The following is a 15,854-nucleotide window of genomic DNA, read 5'->3' as shown; positions in this document are numbered from 1 at the left end:
TATTTTCAGGAAGCAACACAACTCTGCTGTTTCTACCAATGCTGTACCTAATAAGTTGTATCATTTGACAAAATAATTAATAAAGTTATACGGATAATTAATCGTTTTCATCATTTCCTGGATTTATCTGAGAAATCGCAAAATGCGTACTTCAGTAAATTTTACCGAAATTTTCGTAACAATTCGACAGTTGAAATTTCCGAGTCCCGGTAAAATATCACCGAGAATTTCGTTAAAGTTTGACAAGTTGTCAATTATTTATTTTACAGAATCTCGGTATTTTGATGTATTACCGAGATTTTTACCGAAATCTCAGCCGTTGAAATCTCGGTAATTCATTTTACCGTACTCGGTGATATTATCTAAGTGTGTACAGCAGCAAGACAGATGAGCAAAGTTCATTTTCTTTGACATAGTTTTACCACATACATAAGACATACGTAACACTCAGGAGGATATCTTCCAAAAAAGTTGGTACAAAATGAACTACTCGAATGGTACCACACTCTGAATAAAATCACTGTTTGAGTTGTTTTATAAGGCAGTGTACCTGCGCAGCCCTGCATTTGTCTCGTTCCTACTCGAAAAGTGCTGTATTAGTTTTGTAAATAACTTTTTGACAGTTCCTTATGGGATTTTCTCTGGGGCTGGATAAAGCCGAGAAAAAGAAAATTCATTTTGTTCATTATTTGTCGAGCAATTGGACAGGACTTGGTACGGAGTACTATGGGGCAACGTGCACCAGAAAAAAAATGCCAGTATTACGTATGTCTTATTTATGTGGTTTTACCGCAATGAAACTAGGAACTTTTCCGAAGCAGGAAGAAAACAAACAATCGGCGCTCTCCTTTGAAAAATTTGCCCAGTTGTCAGTTCATCCAACGAACACGATTCGCTAGTTGGGTGGCAGTTGTGTTCCAACCAACGAATTTCGGTTGTATTGAATTAATCTACAACTACTCAAAGTTGGCTTCCTGCACGGAACGACGCCGTTGAGTGAAATCGACATGAAAATGGGTACTTTTCGTTTTCCGTGTTCCAAAATTTCTTTTCCCTTGAAAAACTGCCATTTATAAATACTACAGACGGTGTTATGAACAGATACGCGAAGAGTGAGGTCGAAAACTCCAAGTGAACCGTCAAATCGAGGCTCCAAGTGTGCAAAGTAAACAATCTCATGCGTGTTACTTTTCGTACAGAATGTGTGTTGCTATCAGTTTAATTTCTGTGAATCTCGTGCAATTATGGTATCAACGGAAAATGTGTTCGTCATGCTCATATTATGAGTGATGCATTGGAAATTATTATAATTGTGTGAACAAGCACTGAAACTCAGTAATATATCCTTACAAAGTTTCGAAATTTTCATTACACTTTCTAGTGCGTATGAAAAGTCATGCGAAAATAAATGTGGTTGCCAGAATTGTTTAAAATAAAATATTAGCAAAGGGTTGCCATATTCACTGCTTTTCTCTTTGCGTATCTCTTTTTACACAGTCTCTAATAAATAGAATAAATACCTATGAAAACCATAGAAAAGTTTAAAGTTTGAATTTGGCAACACTTTTCCCGTACTTTAAAACTACGTCAAGTTTGTCTACACGTGCGGTTGTTTAAATTTAGTAGAAAAAAAAAATTTATTTCGTTGCGCGATTTGTAGTGTTTCGCAAACATCATTGTTGAATATTAGACATGTCCAAAGAAGAACAGATGGAGTTCGCCGAGGATCAAAGCTTAGAGAATGCGATTCTCGCAGGAGAAAGCGATGATGAGGATGAAGACATGGGGACTAATGCTGGCGCTAACAGCCAGGTTTATTTGCCGGGTCGAAAACTGAACAACGACGAGGAACTCGTTTGTGACGAATCGGCGTATGTTATGTTGCACCAGGCTCATACTGGAGCCCCTTGTCTTAGTTTTGATATCATACCGGATCCGTTAGGCGAAGATAGAGAGAAATTTCCATTGACGGCATTTTTAGTGGCTGGAACGCAAGCTGCCAGAACTCATGTAAACAACGTAATTATCATGAAAATGTCCAACCTGCATCGCACTTCAAAAAAGCAGGACACTGATGACGAATCAGATTCAGATGAATACAGTGACGAGGAGGATGTAGATGATAAACGACCTCAAATGAGTTGCGCTCTGATAAAGCACGCTGGATGCGTGAATCGGATTAGGTCAACAACATTTAACAATAATCGTTATGTAGCAACGTGGAGTGAAATGGGACGGGTTAGCATTTATAATATCAATGATCAGCTGGAAGCGGTTGATAACGAGCATTCGTGCAAAACCTATGAAAATAATCAGGTCGGAGATGGCGTTAAGGCGGACTTTACATTTTCTGGACATCAAAAAGAAGGATTTGCCATTGATTGGTGTACCACTATTCGGGGTATGCTTGCAACTGGAGATTGCCGAAGAGATATTCACATTTGGAGACCAAATGACAAGGGCTCATGGACGGTTGATCAACGACCGCTTGTAGGTCACACGGATTCAGTTGAAGATATTCAGTGGAGTCCAAACGAACCAAATGTGCTTGCTACCTGTTCAGTCGATAAATCTATTCGTATTTGGGATTGTAGAGCAGCCCCCACAAAGGCTTGCATGCTTACAGCGGCAAATGCTCACGAAAGCGACGTGAATGTTATCAGTTGGAACAAAAATGAACCATTGCTTGCTAGTGGTATGAACATTCGTGAACGGCAATATGATAACTATTCAAGTTTTTTTTTCAGGTGGAGATGACGGTTATTTACACATTTGGGATCTACGGCAATTTCAATCAAAATCAATCGTAGCAACATTTAAGCACCATACTAATCATGTTACAACCGTTGAGTGGCATCCGAAGGAATCTACAATCCTAGCTTCTGGCGGTGACGACGACCAAATTGCCTTATGGGATCTATCGGTTGAACGAGATGATGAACAGGAGCGCAATGATCCAACTCTGAAAGATCTTCCCCCTCAACTACTATTCATACATCAAGGGCAAACGGAGATCAAGGAACTACATTGGCACCCGCAACTTAAAGGTGTTTTACTATCCACTGCTCACAGTGGGTTTAATATTTTCCGAACAATCAGCATATAGAATAATTTACGTTGTATGTAAACATACGTAGATGCCAACGGAAAACTGAAAATGAATTTTCACGAATAAATATTGATCCATTTAAGCTGGACTGAATTGGGTTTTTTTGAGTTCTTTCTAATAAAAATACGTAGCAACGATGATCCAGTAAACCTGTAGAAATTATTCAAAAATAAAATATTGCGCTTATTGTACACGTTCATTCGTTTTCCTTAGCTAAACTCGCAGTTTGGGCTATCATTGACAGGTTGATTAAATGTCGCATCGTAGGTCGCCCATGGGGACAATTCTGGAAAGAAATCATAAATACACCAATGCAAATTACATGAAAATAGAAAAACCATACCCATGGTTGTTCAATTTCTCCCATGTGATTGATTAGCCGTCGCATTTCTGCCATTGATAGAGCATTCCCGATCATAACAGATTTTCGGCACGCACGTGATGCAAACATGGCTTTAACACGTGAAGGACGACAGATAGAATTAGGAGCATCTTGCAGCATAAATACCAGTTCATCGATATCCTCCTTACCGAATTCCCAATTCTTACTGTACGGTTTCGCCAATAGTTTTACTTTTTTTGTCGGTTCTGCTGCGCCATCTATTTCAAACTTGAACCCATTCATTTCAAATATTTCTAAATTATCCATGAGAATCATCTCGTTTACAGCGGTTAATTCTAACTGTTGGGGGACGACTAACTTCTGGTTTTGCAGTACCGTGTTTTTTTGAAGATCTTCAAAATTGAATTTCTCATCTGAGGCATGTTGATCAATGATGAACATATCCTGATCTAAACGAACAACAATGAATCCCAGATTGAATTGACCAATAATATCCATTCGTGGAAACTCTGTTCTTGAGATTTCCGTTTGCAATTCATCTTCAGCGGCGCGGTTATTTGAAGGGTTGATTTTGCTCTTGAACTTCAAGCGTGTCAAAGACGGTTGCTCTTTATTGTCAGCCTGTCGTAATTTCTGCTCCAGACTGAGAATTTTTGTCAACGCATTCATATCAACATCAATAGTTCTACCGTCGTTAATTTGTGGTGAGGTTTCTATATCCGTTGTTTCGACTTCAATCGTTTCGATTTTTACATTTGGTGTGGAACTCAGTCGAAAATTTGGCTCGCGTGGAAAGGTAATAGAAGGAAAATCGTGTTCCTTTTTCTCCATGCATATAAGGCCTTCTGGTTTTATTTCTAACTTCAGCGTATTGCCTTCATTTGGACTTATATTTTTACATTTGATTAGTTCCACAACTTCCTCGGCTTTCGACGAACCGAAATCTGAAACATTTGTTTAAGACTCATTACTTTTAATTTGAACTTCATAACAAACCAACCTATTAAATTAGAAATGTATGCAAAGCTTACCCATCGATTCGACATTATCTGCTAACAATGGTAATGTATCAAATGATGCTGTTTGCATCTGGTCGATCTCGCTTCCAGTTTCGAGAATTTCCTCACCAACCATAGTTGAGTTTCTCGCCATTTTTGCCATGTTTTCGAAATCAGACTTATGTTCAAAACTTAAATCATTCTCAGCTGCTGTCTGCAGAGTCTTTACCAGAAAAGGTTGGATTTTCTCCATTTTTCCAATTATTTCTCTTTTTCGTTTTCCAGTTACTTTTATGGGAGAAGGAATGTCTTTGGGTGTCACTGTTGCTTTCCACTGACTAAACGTTTCCGACAGTTTCTGTGAGGTATAATCTATCACAAGACTATCATTTTCTTCCTCTGTATGATCCTCTTTGTCCGACTTGATAGAAATATTCAAAAGTCGACTGGTCGCACTGACATCTACATTTTGCACTTTATAAGTCGACGGAATACAACCATAGGTTTTAATGAGAGACTTTTTCAACGCTAGCAAAAGTATTTTTTCATTATTAACCAAAATTTGGCGTTTGTCCGGAGTTAAATTTACATCAACGTCAGATCGATCCATTTTCAAATTTAAATAAACGAAGGGATTTTGATTAGTATTATATTTATGGTATGTTTCATTTATAAGTTTAATTATTTGTACTGGCTCGCATGGTCTTGAGTTGATGTAGAAAAATTGACGATCTTTAGAAGAACGACCAGAACCGTGAGCACAGCTAGAGACATATCCTTCAATATTGTATCTGGAAAGATTCAGACTATCGACTTCTTCTTGTGTGAGTGATAAACTATCATCAAAGTCACTGGCATTTAAATCCATGATTTTACCGCTACTGTTGATGGCTGGTTTCAACTGAACCAACTCGGCTGTTTGTTTTGCTCCGAAAACTGTTGTTATATTATCCAAAACTGTTTGACCAGTACCTTGGGTGCTCATAACAACTGATTTAACGCCCTTCTTGTTTTGATTTGTGCAGATTATTCTAACTCCAACCGATACCAGACAATACGCCTGTAGAATATGGCACATTTTGATGAACTCTTTTTTGATGTTTTTTTGAAATTCTTTTCTTCGAACTGGTAATGTTGCAAACAAATTCGATAGTGAAACCGTTGTTCCTACGGATCTGGCGCAAGGGTTTTCTCGAATTATGACTCCATGGTTGTCCAGATGTAGCTTGGTCCCGTGCGCAGCAAGCTCGTGCCGTGTTATGATTACCATATCTGCTAAAGCACATAGTGAGCTTAGCGCTTCCCCGCGAAAACCAAATGTTTCTATGCATGCAAGATCGGAAAATTCTTTTAGCTTTGAAGTGTGATACTTAGCCGTCATTGCCACAAAGTTTCGCTCCTCCACCCCACTGCCATTATCACAAACTTCCACTAACTCAGACCCATGTTCCTTCAGTTTAATTTCTACAATAGTTGCTCCGGCATCTAAAGAGTTCTCAACAAGCTCCTTAACTGCGATAGCAAGATTCAACACCACTTGACCGGAGCAGATTTTATGTACGGTTTCCTTGTCGATGGCATTAATTTTCTTGGATTCCTCGCAAGTTGGCGTTGGTTCGATTACGTCCTCTATTTCTATCATGTTTAACTGTTTACTTACTTCTTTTATTTTTAATAATAATGTAAGGCAAACGAAACCGTTTACATCTTTCTTTTTTTCTTCAGTTTTCGAGCCTAAGTCGTCGACGGTTTACATCGTGCGAAAAATAAACATTTTTTTTTGCGTTTAAAACGCTTATAAACCCTTAAATCACGAAGGCTCGTGGACAGAGCTGCCAGATTTTATTTTGAAAAATCTGTATGCACCCGTGAAAAAATCTGTATTTTGTTCGTGTGCCTACAAATGCTCTGGTTTGGGGTAACTGGGCTCGGCATCCAATTTTAAACTTCGCCTGAAACCGTAAAAAGGTTGGGTAAAATTCTTGAAAGAAAACTCAGGTTTATAACCGTGTTTTTTTGCTAGAAAGGCTATAGAATCCGGTATTTTGTTCCAAAGCTTTCCCGCTTAGCCAAATGTCGAATGTCCAGAAGAAATCAAACAAAAGAAATTTCCCGCTTAGTAAATGCCAGACGCCCAGCAGAACTCGAACAACCACGCTCGACGCCTGGGTTAGAATCCCAACGCCGACATAGGTGTCGATGGCTGTGGGGTGGCGTGATCCACCCACAACCAATCCAATTGGTCTAGGTTTAGTCCTAGCCGACACCGGGAGATTTTCTGAGGTGAAAAATCTCTGGGACCACGCATTCCATCGCATGAGGAAGTAAAGCCGTTGGCGCCGGTCCGTTGAACAACGGGTCGTAAGTTAGGGTCCTGGGTGGAGTTGCCTCCACTAGTGGTGGAACCAGATCGACGGAAAATAAGCAAGAATAAAAAAATCGATTGCTAAAATTCTGAACAAATCTGTATTAAAAATCAAAATTCTGTATCAATTCTGTATTCTGTATCATTTCTGTATCGTGGTCAAAAAATTTGTATAATACAGAAAAATCTGTATACTTGGCAGCCTTGCTCGTGGACAAACTGAACCAACTATTTACACCTTTACACTTTTTGCACAGACTGGCAAATCTTTATCCACTTTACATGCTCATAAAAAATAAAACAAAATAAGTAGAATTTGACTGATTGGGAAATTGGGTTGTTTAGCTAGTCACGGATTTCTCGCCAAACATGTGCAAAGGGCCCATGTGCCATATGCAAACAAGCCAAATTTTCTCGTTTTTTGATTAATACAAGCGAAATCTGCCCTTACCAATAAGCTTTATTGATAAAAGAATTTACTCTTAATCAAACAATCTTATTTGAACGGGTAGATTAAGCTTGTATTTATTGAAAAACGTGAAATTGTGGCTTGTTTACATATGGCACATGGGCCCTTTTCACATGTTTGGCGAGATTTTTGATTTTTATATACATCTGAAAGACTGTAATTTTCTGAGCACAACGTAATTTTTTAAAACTTTATATCATCATTCTTCGATTTTTAAATGAAGAATAAAAAAAGCTCTAAATCGCTACAATGACAGTTGGTATATGGGCGAACTGTCATTGTAGCGATTTCGAGCAGTTTTTAATCGTGATTTAAAAAGCGAATGACAACGATAGAAAATTTTTGAAAACCACGTTTTGCTTAGAAAATGCAGTTCTTCCAGATGACATAAAAAACTGATATCCATCTTTTCACGAGCGGTAATGGCGGACAGTTCACGCTGCCCTTTTGACATTTTATGTAGGTCAGGGAATTTTCAATCGCAGTAACGGAGTAGAAAATATCACAAGATCGTAACGTAGCGTAGCAACTTCAACAAACAATGGGCGTTTTGTTATTTTAATTTCGTCGTGCGCATGCGTGGATCATAATAAACAAAACTATTTATTAAAGTTGCTATGCTACGTTGCAAAAAATTTATGTTTTTCACTCCGTTACTGCGATTGAAAATTACCCGACCTACAGAAAACGTCAAAATGGGCTGCGTGCACTGTTCGCCATTACCGCTTGTGGAAAGCTGGATAGCTAAACAACCTAATTGGGTTCTAAAGCTATATCGATTTTTATATATCATTTGAAAAAGCCGCGTTTTCTGAGCAAAACGTGATTTTTAAAAAACGTTTATCGTTTTCCTTCGATTTTTAAATGAAAAATAAAAAAACTGTTATCGGTTTCCGTTATACTCTACTAAATTTTTTGGAAATAAATATTGAAATTCAGTCCGCACTGCGCGACTGAATTTCAATATTTATTTCCAAAAAATTTAGTAGAGTATAACGGAAACCGATAACTATTTCTTTGATTGAAATTCATTCCGTTCATTTTCGTCGAGCAGTTCATACTGGTGTTGGTACCGGGTGATGTGGGGCAAAGAGTACCAAAAAAAATCGCCAGTGTTACGTATGTCTAAGTATGTGGTTACACGCTATCAAAAAACGACGCATGTGCGTATTCTCTGTTTTGAGTGTAGTATTCGTTTCTCCCTCCCAGCAGAAAACACAAAGAGCAGTGCGCTTAACCATGAGCCCCTAGCTAGGCCCTTATAGCGAATTTCTTTATTCCACTGTGTGCGGGCAAAACTGCCGAGAAATAATGAAACGTCATCGCCATTTAAACGCGAGTAAGAAAGAGATGCCAGATAACTGTTTACGAACTTAGCACGTGTGGTGGTGGGTTGAAGCTGACAAATTTTACAGTGCACTTCGGGCAGCACGGCAGGTCAAAACTGGGTCAAAATCGAGCGAACAAACAAGGGTTTTGACAGCAGTTAGTGCGCTTCACGGTCAAAACGAGGTGAGCTAGTGGAACGAAGAAATTCGCTATTAATAATAGACCATCGCATGGAATCTTTTTAACCTCACTTTTTGACACATAGTGGTAACTTTGTTTATATTTTGGACTATGTGCTTTTTATTGATGGAGCGATCGTGTGCATAGTGGAAATGCTGCTCAATTTGAAATTGTTTTCAGTGTACTTGTACGTCACCGTACGATTCGCTCTGACGGAGTTACGGTGCTGCCACCTTCAATTTGTTTACTCTATGAGTGTAGAAGATAGGAATTTCTTCAAGAGTGAATGTAATAGCAACTATTTTGGTATTTTTCCCTAAAAATTCGCATACGGGCAGTTCAATGTGTGTTAAGGAGATGATTTAATTTGGTTGTTTAGCTATTCACGGATTTCTTATTTTTATATATCAGCTAAAAGAGTGTATTTTCCTAAGCAAAACGTGATTTAAAAAAAATATCATTGTCCTTCGATGTTTAAATGAAGATTAGAAAATCACTCTAAATCGCTACAATGACAGTTCGCCCATATACCAACCACATACTTAGACATACGTAACACTCAGGAAGAAATCTTCCAAAAAAGTTGGTACAAAATGAACTACTCGAAGGTACCAACCGCTGTAAAAAAACCTCTGTTTGAGTAGTTTATGGAGGTTGTGTACCTGTGCAGCCCTGCATTTGTTTCGTTTCCACTAGAAAAATGCAACATTAATTTTGTAAACAACTTTTTGACAGTTTCTTAAGGGATTTTGTTGAGTGCTCGAGTAGAGCCGCGATGAAGAAAATTCATTCCGTTCATTTTCTTCGAGCAGTTCAAACTGGTGTTGGTACCGGGTGATGTGGGGCAAAGAGTACCAAAAAAAATCGCCAGTGTTACGTATGTCTAAGTATGTGTACCCAACTGTCATTGTAGCAATTTCGAGCAGATGTCGAGCAGTTTCAACTCGTGATTTATGACATTCGTAACACTGGCGTTTTTTCTGGTACACGTTGCCCAGAGATGCCAGATGTTTTTGAAAAATGTCGGCAACTGCTCGAAAAACCGGAAAAATGTGCTCGAAATTTGAAAAAAATCTATCCGTGATCCGAAAAAATTCGCTCGCGCAGGCAAAAGTCTGTAAAAATCTGCACACATTTTAAGAAAATCTGCACAAATATAAGGAGACTCTTACAAAAATCTGCAGAAACCGTGGAAAAATTGCAAATATCAGCAAATCGATAAATATCTGCACACGGACTCCAAAAATCTGCGTTTTGCAGACAAATCTGCACATTTGGTATCACTGACGTTGCCCCATAGCACTCCGTACCTCGTCCTGTCCAACTGCTCGAAAAATAATGAACATTGGGGTCCGAAAGTTTTAAACGGTTTTCTGATTTTTATATATCAACTGGAAGGGTGCAATTTTCTGAGCAAAACGTGATTTTTTAAAAATGTTTATTATTTTCCTTTGATTTTTAAATGAAGGATAAAAATCTGCTCGAAATGCTTTAAATGACAGTTATCTCATATACCGTACATGGGCGAAACATCATCTAAGCCCTTTCGAGCAGTTTTTTTATTTTTCATTTAAAAATCGAAGGAAAACGATAAACGTTTTTTGAAAATCACGTTTTGCTCAGAAAACGCGGCTTTTTCAAATGATATATAAAAATCGATATAGCTTTAGAACCCAATTAGGTTGTTTAGCTATCCAGCTTTCCACAAGCGGTAATGGCGGACAGTGCACGCAGCCCATTTGGACGTTTTCTGTAGGTCGGGTAATTTTCAATCGCAGTAACGGAGTGAAAAACATAATTTTTTTGCAACGTAGCATAGCACCTTTAATTAATAGTTTTGTTTATTATGATCCACGCATGCGCACGACGAAATTAAAATAACAAAACGCCCATTGTTTGTTGAAGTTGCTACGCTACGTTACGATGTTGTGATATTTTCTACTCCGTTACTGCGATTGAAAATTCCCTGTCCTACATAAAACGTCAAAAAGGGCAGCGTGCACTGTCCACCAATACCGCTCGTGGAAAGATGGGTATCAGTTTTTTATGTCATCTGAAAGAACTGCATTTTCTAAGCAAAACGTGGTTTTCAAAAATTTTCTATCGTTGTCATTCGCTTTTTAAATCACGATTAAAAACTGCTCGAAATCGCTACAATGACAGGCGAATATATATGGGCGAACCATATACCAACTGTCATTGTAGCGATTTAGAGCTTTTTTTATTCTTCATTTAAAAATCGAAGAATGATGATATAAAGTTTTAAAAAATTACGTTTTGCTCAGAAAATTACACTCTTTCAGATGTATATAAAAATCAGAAATCCGTGACTAGCTAAACAACCCAATTTCCCAATCAGTCAAATTCTACTTATTTTGTTTTATTTTTTATGAGCATGTAAAGTGGATAAAGTGTTAAGGTGTAAATAGTTGGTTCAGTTTGTCCACGAGCAAGGCTGCCAAGTATACAGATTTTTCTGTATTATACAGATTTTTTAACCACGATACAGAAATGATACAGAATTTTGATTTTTAATACAGATTTGTACAGAAGAGTCAGAGCGAATCGTACGGTGACGTACAAGTACACTAAAAACAATTTCAAATTGAGCAGCATTTCCACTATGCACACGATCGATCCATCAATAAAAAGCACATAGTCCAAAATATAAACAAGTGTAAACAATGTGTCAAAAAGTGAGGTTAAAAAGATTCCGTGCGATGGTCTATTATTAATAGCGAATTTCTTCGTTCCACTAGCTCACCTCGTTTTGACCTTGAAGCGCACTAACTGCTGTCAAAACCCTTGTTTGTTCGCTCGATTTTGACCCAGTTTTGACCTGCCGTGCTGCCCGAAGTGCACTGTAAAATTTGTCAGCTTCAACCCACCACCGCACGTGCTAAGTTCGTAAACAATTATCTGACTGACGTTTCATTATTTCTCGGCAGTTTTGCCCGCACACAGTGGAATAAAGAAATTCACTATAAGGGCCTAGCTAGGGGCTCATGGTTTAGCGCACTGCTCTTTGTGTTTTCTGCTGGGAGCGAGAAACGAATACTACACTCAAAACAGAGAATACGCACATGATTTGAAAACAGATTTGGAATGAATTTTCTTCATAGCGGCTCAATGAGTATAAAAGAGAGGTGAGGAGGAAACTTACTAACACTTGCACGCGTCCCTCTGCTCGCCCCCCTCTGCCCATAATTGATGCCAAATAGTGACGTAGCTATTTGGGTTTCCCATTGTTTACATTTGAAGCATTTACTAATACTAGAAAAATTCACTCTCCTCCTCACCTCTCTTTTGTGCTCATTGATAGCGGCTCTACTCGAGCACTCAACAAAATCCCTCACGAAACTGTCAAAAAGTTGTTTACAAAATCAATGCTGCGTTTTTCGAGTGGGAACGAGACAAATGCAGGGCTGCGCAGGTACACAACCTCCATAAACTACTCAAACAGAGGTTATTTTTACAGAGGTTGGTACCACATACATAAGACATTCGTAACACTAGCGTTTTTTTCTGGTACACGTTGCCCCATAGTACTCCGTACCTCGCCCTGTCAAACTGCTCGATAAATAATGAACAAAATGAATTTTCTTTTTCTCGGCCTTATCGAGCCCCAAAGAAAATCCCATAAGGAACTGCCAAAAAGTTATTTACAAAATCAATGCAGCATTTTTCGAGTAGGAACGAGACAAATGCAAAGCTGCGCGTGTACACTGCCTTCAAAAACAACTCAAACAGAGGTTTTTTTTTACAGAGGTTGGTACTTTCGAGTAGTTAATTTTGTACTAACTTTTTTGGAAGATTTCTTCCTGAGTGTTAAGTATGTCTAAACCAAAGCTGAGGTCTTACCACCTTGTACAACGAAGTTGAACACAATTTATAATAAAAACCCATTTCTTTTTATGCGTAGGCATTTTATTGCTACATATCTATTTTGAGCTGATATTTTCTTCAATTGAAATGCTCATCAGTAAATCTACTTAAAATATTAACTATCCTATATATCTCAGTTAACTGATCTTTGCTTAGATTTTTTTCTTCTTTTAATCTTTGAAGAGTTTCAACATTTCGCTTCAGTTCACTGATTGTTTTTGAAACCGTTAACGTATTTGTTTTGTTGATTGGACTCAAAACTTCATAGTCACCAACGAGTTTCCGTCTTTTTGATACACGATCATCCATTGGTGTGGAACTCCAAATCAAGTTTTTATCTGAAACATCATTCCTTGAAACACTTGATTCCGTTTTTACTTCTAGATTACAAGAATGTTTTATAGCGTTACGCTTAGCTTGATGGATTACACGTAGTTCATGCCAACTTGTACTGCGAACAAGTTCTGGACCAGTCGGTACCGTCCGAACAGGCAGCTGTCTTTTTGTTGCTAAGTGTAATGACATTGCAGTAATTACAACGTTTTTGTTCTCTGCCAATTGTTTCAATAGATTTTCAGAAACCAAATCTTTAAGCTGCAGTATATTAAGCTGTGCAGACAAGCTTAATAATTCAACATTTAATGATTCAAACTTGGCAATGTTTTCCCTGCAAGTTGGTATGTTGCTAACAGCTATAAGTTCGGGAATGATAGAATTGTTCGTTACTATTTTTATCGCGCTATAAGTTATTTTTTTCCATAGTTCTTTTATTACAGACCCAATTTTTTCTGACACAGTTTTGTTAAACGTACCATAAAATAACCGGGCTGTATACAAGATATCATACATTTTGTCTAATGTCATTTGAGAATTTAAATTTTCAATGTTTTTCAGTACCAACTGATCAGTATCAAATATCTGTTTACTATCTACGTTGTCTAGTCCAATCGCGATCCATAATTTATGGTTATCCTTTTTTGCAAGCGGAAGCGTCATCCATATTTGCTGCTGTAAATTGGCAGGTAGAAATATGTACAAATTTCGTAGTAATCTGTTAACAAATACTGCTTGGGGATGGGAAATAAATAGCGAAAATTCATTTCTGATGGCCTTCCAAAATAAAAAATACTGCAAAAGTGAATCCACAGGACGATAACGAAGGTAAATACTCCAAATATCCAGTCCCATCACGCCTACCCAGTAAGAATCCTGGAGAATCATTCTCGCTAAAGTTTCTTCAATTACAGATTGCGCTTGTCTTGATTGCAGCTTAGAGCACACAATAATGAATCCCGAAAGATGTACTAAAATTCGATGATATAACTTACTTTGTTGGTTAAACAAAATGTGGCAATTAGATAATGTATGAACACAGGACAATAATAGGTTCGTTTTAACAACATACAATTCAGTCGTCATACTCTGACTTTCGACAATAACTCGAGAAATTACATGAACGACTATATCTAGATATGCTTTAACCTCATCAGACAATTGATACTGAACAGATGTTAGTGCCTGCAATGAAGAAAAATACGATCAAAACTGAATTTCAATTAAAAAAAATGTTCAAAATACCTTTGCAAAACTTAAACATCTAAATGATATTTCAACCAGATTCATGTATCCTACCATAACATGCTGTCGAATTGCTGTCGCTAGACTCTCATTCATTTTTTTTGCTATCAAATTGCTTTCTATTGAAACCATTGTATGTAACAGACAATTGTATGAGGAAAAATTGTTTTTAATAATAGGTACTAATTTCAGCAAAACTTTTAAAAGGAATCCGCTGAATTTTATTTGAACCAGACCGCTTTTGGTGATCTCGCGACTCGCCATCGATGATTGTATCAGATTTTGTATTTCGTTATTCACTTCAATAATACGCTCATGCAACCACCCGGAGTCTTCTGACGCAATTTCTTTTTCATGTATGGAAATTAGTTTTACTAAAGCTTTCCAAACTCCCGTAGATAACCGGGTGTCAATGTTGATTGTCAATGAACCAATTTTACAGAACATTACAATGACTGTAACTCATATCAGGTAATTCAATGTAGCCAATCAGAAATCCACAAAGCATAAATACCTTCTTTGAAGCAATTGTACTTTTCAATTTCATCGAGATTCGGGAAATAAAATCCAGGTTCATTGCTAGGCGCTAGTACTGCAATAATTAAGTGTTGAATCTTCTGGCACAATGTGAACAGTTGTTTTATTATGGTATCTTCCTCAGCCTTGCCGTGTACGATGGTTCCGATGACGTCATAGTTGTGCGTAAGAAATTCTAAGAAAATAGTTACCGTCTGGTAAAGCTGATATGTTTTTGATATTTCAGTTACATATTCAGCGAATTTCAACAAAACATTGGCGGACAGCAATAATAATTTCAGATTGTCGACCAGAGAAGGCAGCAAAGCGCTATCCTTGATCTCATTAACGACCTGTCAACATAATCAGGAAAAAATCAAATATGATGGTTGTTTTTTTTAATAAACATAATACCTTTTCCAAATGTTTCACTAGCTCAGGAAGTACCAATCGAGAGACTTCCACTTCAAATTCATCGGGCTTGAAAAAAACAGGCACTTTGGTAAATAAAAATTCGTAAATTTCAAAATCGCTCTCCTGGCGACGCAAACTGTTGAGTGAAATGCGCGCAATTTTTTTCAGTGGAATATATTTAATTCGCTCTTCGGAATATAGCAAGTCGTAGAAAGTTTGCACCTTGATTTCACTTTCGCTCATTTTACTCGCAAAACTTAGCACCTATCACCAAGTCAACAGCGCAGCATAACAGTAATTTCCTCAGTTTCGACAGAATGTCACAAAAATCCTATTAGAATGGCGCGCGAATGAGTTCTGTTTTCATCCGTTTCATCTTTATTCGTTTCATTTTTCTTTAAATCCTTCAAATACAGACTGCGTGGCTAATTGGCTGCGTGCCAATGTTCAAGGCCGGGCTCCCAAGACGGTAGACCTTTAGTTTGAAAGTTTAGGTTGAAACGGTTGAAACTCAATGGTCATCCAGAAATCAATATTGGCTAATTCGCAACTTCTGAATTTCCGTTTTACATTCCAATTCTTCTGCCTTCAAGCACTTTTTGTATTTCTGAGAGGTTATTTTTGTCAAATCCACAATCTGCCTATAACAGGATTCTCACTTATATAAT

General features: G+C 37.7%; 3 protein-coding genes across 5 annotated transcripts; 1 reads left to right on the top strand and 2 right to left on the bottom strand.

Moving 5' to 3' along the window:
• Positions 1-1,100: 1,100 nt before the first annotated feature.
• LOC129724268 (glutamate-rich WD repeat-containing protein 1) lies at positions 1,101-3,300 on the top strand. 2 transcript variants are annotated; one of them, XM_055678998.1, is made up of 3 exons: positions 1,101-1,165; positions 1,661-2,695; positions 2,748-3,300. In XM_055678998.1, exons 2-3 carry the CDS (start codon positions 1,693-1,695, stop codon positions 3,104-3,106), a joined length of 1,362 nt encoding a protein of 453 aa, XP_055534973.1. In that variant the 5' UTR covers positions 1,101-1,165; positions 1,661-1,692; the 3' UTR covers positions 3,107-3,300. The 2 variants fall into 2 exon arrangements, with proteins under 2 accessions (XP_055534973.1, XP_055534972.1); XM_055678997.1 differs by lacking the exon at positions 1,101-1,165 and having other exon boundaries at positions 1,467-2,695.
• On the bottom strand, positions 3,242-6,265 carry LOC129724267 (mismatch repair endonuclease PMS2). Its single transcript, XM_055678996.1, has 3 exons — positions 4,484-6,265; positions 3,453-4,396; positions 3,242-3,395 (listed from the first exon to the last, which is right to left on the bottom strand). The coding sequence occupies exons 1-3, from the start codon at positions 6,090-6,092 to the stop codon at positions 3,306-3,308; spliced, it is 2,643 nt and encodes an 880-aa protein (XP_055534971.1). The 5' UTR covers positions 6,093-6,265; the 3' UTR covers positions 3,242-3,305.
• A 6,465-nt stretch (positions 6,266-12,730) lies between these two features.
• LOC129722314 (uncharacterized) lies at positions 12,731-15,657 on the bottom strand. 2 transcript variants are annotated; one of them, XM_055675664.1, is made up of 4 exons: positions 15,187-15,657; positions 14,771-15,125; positions 14,257-14,711; positions 12,731-14,196 (listed from the first exon to the last, which is right to left on the bottom strand). In XM_055675664.1, exons 1-4 carry the CDS (start codon positions 15,427-15,429, stop codon positions 12,757-12,759), a joined length of 2,493 nt encoding a protein of 830 aa, XP_055531639.1. In that variant the 5' UTR covers positions 15,430-15,657; the 3' UTR covers positions 12,731-12,756. The 2 variants fall into 2 exon arrangements, with proteins under 2 accessions (XP_055531639.1, XP_055531640.1); XM_055675665.1 differs by lacking the exon at positions 12,731-14,196 and having other exon boundaries at positions 14,569-15,125.
• Positions 15,658-15,854: the final 197 nt, after the last annotated feature.

Source organism: Wyeomyia smithii, chromosome 2 (assembly GCF_029784165.1).
Source record: "Wyeomyia smithii strain HCP4-BCI-WySm-NY-G18 chromosome 2, ASM2978416v1, whole genome shotgun sequence".
Lineage (NCBI taxonomy): Eukaryota > Metazoa > Arthropoda > Insecta > Diptera > Culicidae > Wyeomyia > Wyeomyia smithii.
Note: the sequence above shows the minus strand (reverse complement) of the source record. Positions and strands in the feature narration are given on the sequence as shown.